This window comes from Lagenorhynchus albirostris, chromosome 7, assembly GCF_949774975.1.
Source record: "Lagenorhynchus albirostris chromosome 7, mLagAlb1.1, whole genome shotgun sequence".
In the NCBI taxonomy this organism is placed as follows: domain Eukaryota; kingdom Metazoa; phylum Chordata; class Mammalia; order Artiodactyla; family Delphinidae; genus Lagenorhynchus; species Lagenorhynchus albirostris.
The window spans coordinates 56,788,415-56,796,415 of NC_083101.1; the positions used below are offsets into that span (position 1 = coordinate 56,788,415).

General features: G+C 45.7%; 1 protein-coding gene across 1 annotated transcript in view; it reads right to left on the minus strand.

The window, feature by feature from the left end:
* GLDC (glycine decarboxylase) overlaps positions 1-7,420 on the minus strand; it is a 98,983-nt gene extending 91,563 nt beyond the window's left edge. The window contains exons 1-2 of the mRNA XM_060155066.1: positions 7,166-7,420; positions 6,545-6,623 (exon numbers count right to left, since the gene is read on the minus strand). Of these exons, the coding sequence (XP_060011049.1) occupies positions 6,545-6,623; positions 7,166-7,420 (334 nt within the window). The remainder of the gene's footprint in view (positions 1-6,544; positions 6,624-7,165) is intronic.
* Between the last annotated feature and the right edge of the window lie 581 nt (positions 7,421-8,001).

Consider the following 8,001-nt stretch of genomic DNA (forward strand, 5'->3'; position numbering starts at 1 on the left):
ATCCAAAATGGAACCCAAGGGGAGTTCCCTAGTGGCCACTATTGTGGCCCAGGTTCAATCCCTGGTCGGGGAACTCAGATCCCACAAGCCACGTGGCCCGTCCACCAAAAAAAAAAAAAAAAGGAACAATTTGAGACAGCAGAAACATAAAAGTTGAAGAGGAAAAGGATGAGACTCATACAGCCAAATGAAGATAAGGTGCTATCAGCAGAAAAATGACTATTAAGAAAAAAAAAAAGGAACCCAAGGATATGAAATGGAGAATCTCACACATGCTCCCTCAGAAGAACAGAACTTAAGAACTGAGAGACTGATTTCCTGTAAACGCCTGATTTACAGAAGACTGAGACTTATCTCCAGACCAATGAACATCCACCAAGAATCTCTCCATACTCAAGCCAATGAACTTACTGGCTGGGTTCTGGCTGGATGTCCCTCTCTTTGTGCTCCCTGCCCAAAACACAACCTGCCCCAGACCCTCAGTAACTTGTTTGCAGCTTCTACAGCACATGTCTCCTAAATTGCAATTTCTCTGCTATTCCCAAATAAACTCAAATTTCTGGTCATTTGAGCTTGTTTCAGTTTACATCCTTATTTAGATTGATAGTTCAAAATATCTTAATGCTTAAAAATGATACTTTACAAAGACTGAGATTTCTCACTTGGTGTTCTAGTTTCAAAAGGAAGGGGAAAAAACTGATCACAATTTATTTTAGGATTCATCTCTTTTAAAATAAATATTTTCACCTCTCCACTTTTATCAGGATATATCACCACATATTTTTCTGAAATATCCCTGTAGTATAATAAGAAATATCTCTGGTCTTTGGTATTTCCTGAGTGACAAGAGTATCTTGTGTTATTCATACTCAAGTCCTTTTGAGCACACCTGAGTATCTGCTAATAAAGTGATTAGGGTGGGGTTCCTAAATAGCCTCAGGATGTGGCTGGTCAGCAAAAAGACCAAGTGATTAGAGGGCTGGAACTTTCAGGCCCACCAATTGACCTCAGGGAAAAGGAAGGGGGGAGGGGTTGCAGGATAAGCTCTATAAAAACAGCAGATTTGATGAGCTTCTGGGCTGGCTAATACATCCCTGTGCTGGGAAAGTGGTCCACCCCAGTTCCATGGGGGCAAAAGCTCCTGTGCTTGGGACACATCCAGACCCTACCCTACGTACCTCTTCATTTGGCTGTTCACCTGTATCTCTTATAATATCCTTTATAATAAACTAGTAAATGTAAGGAAATGTTAGTGTTCTGTGAGCTGCTCTAGAAAATTAATTGAACCAGAGGAGGGGGTCCAATTTATAGCTTGTTGGTCAGAAGCCCAGGTGAAAACCCTAACTTGTGATTGGCACCTGAAGTGGGGGCAGCTTGGGGGGACTTAATCTGTGAGGTCTGATGCTATATGCAGGTAGACAGTATCAGAAGTGAGTTAAATCGTAGGACAACCAGTTGGTGTCCCCTGAGAACTGAAAATTGCTCGGTGGTGTTGGAAAACACTCCAGAATCCCCCAAATCATTGACAGCATAATTATTCTATTAAGATTCCATCCAGGATGAGACTATAACAATACTCAAATAATTCCATAATTATGCTTCACACATTGCATTTTGCCATTTTCTTTTTCTCAATGAAGGAGCTGCCTTTTTGTGTTTTTCCCTTCTTATAATAACATATTTACACACAAAGAAAACATAGTCAATGTAAAGATTTTGTCTTTGTTTCTAACAGGAAAAGATATACCTCAACTTTTCACATTGTTTTCAGAAATCCCTGTTTTTCTATCCAATTTCACATCACTTCTGTACACTCACAGCATTTTATTCATGTTTCTTATGACACCTTGGACACTTTAACTTTCTGAATCAATTTATGTTAAGATGTAAGCTCCTTGAGGATAGTGACTATGTTTTTTCATACATTTATCCTCACAGTTCCTCGCCTATAGTAAATAGCCACAAACACTTACAATTTAGACAATATGTTGACTGTCCAAGGTATCAGTCAGATCAGCAGGGGTCCGCCTAACAAGAATTTATGACAAAAATAAAAGGACAACAGACTGCTGTGAGAGTCTAAACATATAAATAAGGAATAGCCAGACCACAGAACTTTCACCCACAACCTGCAGCAACCTACTCAGGAAACCAACCCCCTTACCTACAATAAACCACCTCTGAACTCAGCCTGCTACAGATTAGACTTGCAGAAAGCCATCTTTTGCTATCTTCAGTGACAATGGAGGAAAATGAATGATAACTTCTGTAACAATTGGCCCAGAAGGGCCAGGACTTGATTAATAACCGACAGCTTCCCTACTCTCGGTCCCTGCTTCCAATTTAGGACCAACCAGACAAAGCCAAACAAGCAGCCCTAACCAATCACATAGGAAGCCCTGCTTGAATTGGCCCACCTACCGCTTGCCCAGGCCAACAGGGCACACCTGAAGCCTTTCCTTTATTTCACTATGAGGTCTTCCCACTCCTCTGCAAAGCAGAAGGCTAACTCCTAGAGCAAGTTCAGAATAAACAGCCTTTGCTTTTCTCATTTGGCTGGTCTTTATTTATTTCCACAGTTGTATAATGAAAATCCATTGGAATTATCCTAAAGATGAAATAATAATTCATATGTGCTGGGAACTGAAGGAGCTAGGAATGGCCAAAGGAGAGATTTGTCAGAGACTGAAGAGTTTACAGGTTGCATCTCACAACAGACTTAATCCAGCTGAAAGATAATTGACGCCCACAGCCAGGGGAACAACTGCCCTGTAGGTGTCCTTGGGGTCAGTTCAGAAGAGTGCCCGTGGACTTCCCTGGTGGCGCAGTGGTTAACAATCTGCCTGCCAATGCAGGGGACACAGGTTCAATACCTGGTCTGGGAAGATCCTATATGTTGCAAAGCAGCTAACAGCATGTGCCACAACTACTGAGCCTGCACTCTAGAGCCCACGAGCCACAACTACTGAGCCTTCACACTGCAACTACTGAGCCTGTGCACTGCAACTACTGAGCCCACACACCACAACTACTGAAGCCCATGAGTTCTAGGGCCCATGTGCCCCAACTACTGAGCCCGTGTGCTGCAACTGCTGAAGCCCGCACGCTGAGCCCGTGCTCTTCAACAAGAGAAGCCACCGCCATGAGAAGCTCGTGCACCACGACGAAGAGCAGCCTCTACTCACCACAACTAGAGAAAGCCCGCACGCAGCAACGAAGACCCAATGCTGTCAAAAATTAAAAAGAAAAATAGAAGTGTCCAACCCCACCTGGGTGACAGTCACCACCTGCAGCTGCGTTACACAATACCTCCTCCCTCTGCTCACTGCCCTCCATTAACCATTTATTAAAATCACTCTAACGATATCTCTTAGAATACAAAGTTCTCACAAGACCATCAAAAGTCTCATTCTGACAGCTCAGCCGGTCAATTCTGGTTGAATAACTTGAACATTAAAGGGTTTAGTGTCTCCTCTCTCTTCCTAAGCATGCTCACAATAAGCAATGTGCAATTTTGTGTAAACTTTAAACCCTGCTTCTGTGAACTTACAGGCTAGTTCAGTCTGGTTCGCTTGAGATGGCTTCACTGAAAATACTATACAGAGAGGCATATCATAGCCGAAAGCAATTGGCATGGTTCATAAAGTATTTAAATTTTGTATTAACAAAATAAATAGTTATTGTAGAAAATCTAGAAAAAGCAAAGGAATAAAAAGAAATCTAAAATCATCCGTAATGGCACCATACAGAGAAACAAATGTTCCCACTGACATATATCCTTCTAGTTTTTTTTGTTCTTTGTGTATGTCAGTGAGGGATGGAGAATTCACTTGACTAGATGAATCTGACAGGGTTTTGAACTGAATATCTTTGCTTGTTTCTCTAAAGTATGGCTTACTGTGAAGCCAACTAATGATCAAGGTATTCCTTCAAGGCACTTCCTGAAGTGTCCAAGGGGAGGGGGAGCATCCTGCGGGACAGCTGGACCCTCTGTACCTCCCTGACTCTGTCGGGCCACTCTGTCCTGTACAAGCTGGTCCCTTTAGCTCCAGCAGTCTCCCCCAGCCTTGTCCAGCAGAGCATAACTACCCACCCTTCGATACCCAGCCCTAGTCCTGAACTTTTGTCATCCCTTCCCTCGCCCTGGCAGCGGGCCTGAGTGTTCTCACACCTGTGCTCTCAGCCTGCCGCTGCATTTCCACTAGGGCAGCTGGCAAGTGATTCCAGTGTGATTAGCCTTGTGCATACCCGTAAACTGGATGCTCTGGAAGAGTCAGGACAGGAGTTTTCTACTTTATACACCCACCCCCTTGCAGAGGACACAACGAAGACAATGTAGACTGACGGCTGGAGTGTGAACAGCAGCTGGTCTGTGTGGGGTGAATTCTGCCTTCACCGCTTACCAGTGGTGACCTTGAGCAGGATTCTTACCCTCTGTATGCCATGGTTTCTTCATCTTTAAAACAGAGTTGTGAATGGTAGTTACCCCTCCGGGTTGTAATAAGGATTAAATTAATACATGAAATACACTTTAAAAAGTGCCCAGCACATGGTAAGCACTACATAAAGATTTGAGATTATAAAGTTATGCATAAGCACTAACCCAAGTATCTCCATGCTGCTACAGCTCTCACAATCTTCTTTTTCCTTAGCAATGAGGGATTTAAGACTCATCTAACTAGCTCTTATTAGTTTTCTCTGTATGCAGTGAACAAATATTTGGTCTAGAATTCCTCTGACTACAGTAGAACACAGGCATTCAGCATTCACGTGAAACCAAGTTTGGATAATGCTGCTCCACTGTTAAATGAAAATGCTTCTGCTAGAGGTTACCTGTACCAATTTGCTCTCCTCACGTGGAACACATTCATTACCCATGACGTGTGCACACCTCAGATGAAAACACTGATGCCTTCTGTGCTGCCCACGACCACCTCCCCCTCCCTCTCCCCCCCATTTCCGCCCCCAGCTCACTTCCAAGTAGCAAGCTTTGCTGGAGAGCCAGCCCACTTCAGGGCAACGGGGGACTCCTGACTGTGCAATATTTTCTGAGTCACCTCAGACTAACCAGATGGAACCGGCCCCAAGTCTCACAGAAGCTGGGTTTAAAGTTTACACTTAAATTGCAAATTACTTATCAGAAGTCTGCTTCTAAAGAGGAGAGGAGGAGAAATGGAATCCCCCAAGGTTCAAATTAGTCAGCTGGAAACAAGCACCTGAACTAAAAAAGGCTAGATAGCTTTGACATGGTTCCTAGATGCTAATGTTCTTCAGGAACATTTTATTTTAGAGTATATGGTAAAAGGGCTGACCTAACATGTCCTGACTTTGAAAGTCTCAGGAGGGCTTTTACTTATTCAAATATTCACCGATGGCTTGCTTCAAAAATATATAACTCTTCACTGTAAACATTCAATTAATCAGGATTCTGATTTCCTAAACCTTAAGCAGATAAGGCTTCCAGCTATCCCCAAGTCTCAGTCAGTTCAATTGGACAAAAAGCGCATATTTTCTTCTATGAACAAGGTCCCTGCTGTCAGGGGAAATGGTTCAGATTTGAAACTAACAAAGGGAGCAGCCCTCAGCACACCCTGAGTTACAGCATCAGCCAGCTGGAGCTGGACCTGCTTCATACCTCAAGTTCTATACTTTAAAACAAAATAAAGCTTGCCTTCCACATATCCTTTCTGTTCTAAAACGTAAAATAAACCAATTGTCTTCTCTTCACTTGACTCCAGAAGTAAGAGATAGCATTTTTATGATTCAAAACCATGAGAATTCTTTCCTGTTTATAAGAAAAAAAAAAAAAAGCTCTTCAGCTCTGCCTATTTGCCTTTAATTTTTTGTGGATTCGTGCTCAGCCCATGGAAGTCAAATAATCTTCAGACCATTAAAAATATTTTAAATATAAAATAAAATTCTCTTTCTGTTTGAATTTTAAAAATAAATAAAAAATAAATAAAAATAATAAAATTCTAAGAGAGTCTATGGTTAAACTAAGATTTCTTAATCAAGCATGAATCTTATTTCTGTTTCTCTATAAAAATCATTCAAGCTTTAAAAGTACTGCTGCCTTTCAGTAGGTATAAATAGTAAAATTTGGATGTGCGAGAGAACAATCTGAAGCTACTGTGGTATAAAGAACCTTGGGGTAGGAGGCCAGATGTCTGGGTTTCCTATTTTTGTCACTCCCCTGTTTGCATGACTGTAGGCAATTCCTTTTCCCTTCTGAGTATCCTGATCTGCAGAGAAGTGATGACACCTCTCAAGCCAAAGGATGGGAGAACCATGGCCTGGGACAGGTGCCTGGAAAGTTGGGAGTCCTCTACACGTGTTTGTGCACTGCCTTCCCCTGGGAAGTTTGCTGTCTCCACGCTGAGATAAAGAACTGAATTATTCCACCCTCTTCCGCCCCGTGCGGTACCCAACGCTGATTTATTTTCATAAACATTCTCCCTCCTGAGCAATCCTAACCCACAGCTGGACTTTCAAAGACCATAGAAGACAAATAGGCCAGAGCAAGCGGAATCTCCCGGTCACTTACAGACTGGGTCATCCATTTTCAAGGGTCTTTTCAAGCGGATGCTGGCGGGGACGGTCTTCTCGATCAGTTCATCAATGCTCTAAAATTAAAACGCAAGTCCGTGAACACTAAAGGCAGAGGAAATTGCTTCTCAGTTAAAAGTCACCTCTGCATTTTGCATCTACAAAGGCTTGTGGGAAACTTCATTTAAATTGTCTAATTAGGGTTTCTTTCTAAAAAGAACAACTTTGAACAAACCAAAAATCACTGGAGAAAATTAATAATGAGTCGGGGTAGTGATTCGGCCACTTCGGGCTGGATTTCAGTGGGCAACCGGAGATAAATCGGATAAATCAGAAGGTCCTTCTCTTGCAAAGTGAGAGCTCATCTGCAGGACGACTTAGGTTGAAAAATATACGGTTTTGAGGCGCGAAGAGCGGGTGGAGGAGAAAGTAACCTGGTGGGAGCAGGCTGGGGCACGCAGACCGAGCGCGCGTGCTCGCTCCCACACCAGGGGCCCCGGGCCAGGGTGCGGGTCCCACGCGGAGCGAAGCAGAGCTCCTGGCGGGGGCCGGGAGGCCGTACGGGCAGAACCCGGGCGGCGCAGGGTAAGGCCTCTGAGGGCCGGGTTGGGGTCCTTACCGCCAGCCCCAGGGCCTGTAGCATCTCCCTCTGGTCTTTGTCCCCGGGGCCGATATGCCTCCTAGCAAAGTCGTCGTGTCTGGGCAGGAGGCGCTCGAGGAGGCGCGAGGCCCCAGCCCCGCCGCTATCCCCGCCGCCGCTACTGCTGTCACGGCCGCACGGCGCCCAACGAGGCCCCGCGCCTCCAGCCAGGCGGCGGCCGCCCCCGACTCTGCAACCCAGACGCAGTCCCCAGGCCCTGGCGCACGTCTGCATGGTGGTGGTCACCGTCCCCTGCCGGGCCGGCGAGGGTCAGCTACGCTTTCGGCTCCTCTTCTGGTCGCGGTCCCCTGGGTAGCGGCTGCCCCCGGGTGGCTGGAGCCCCTCCCCGCTGGATGACCGAAGGGACGGATGGATGGTCAGAAGCAATGAATGGGTGCCGCGCTGAGCCCGGACACGCGCGCAAAGTTGTTACTCCACTCGAGGCACCTGCTTCGCACACTTTAAGCGTCGTTCTGGGGGTGGGCAGTGGGATACGGCCAGGAAACGCTCGGCCAATGGGAGTGAACGGAAGGGCGGGGGCGGGGTAGACCCCGCCCCCCGCCCCCTTTCCCTACCCCCTCCTCAGGCCCTCTGCTCCTCTCCCGGAGCCTTCCATTCTCAATTACTGCTACTCCATCTCTGGTTGACGCGGGGCGGGGGCGCTCCATGCGCTCCGTGCCAGAGGCCACGGGCGTAGTGCCTGGGGAATTCAGCTGAGATGGAAGAGGATTCCAACAGAGAAGCCAGACTCAAAGAGTTGGATAGTCTCCATTAATTTTAGGGTATCTTTCCTGTCATATCTCATGGAAACCAAT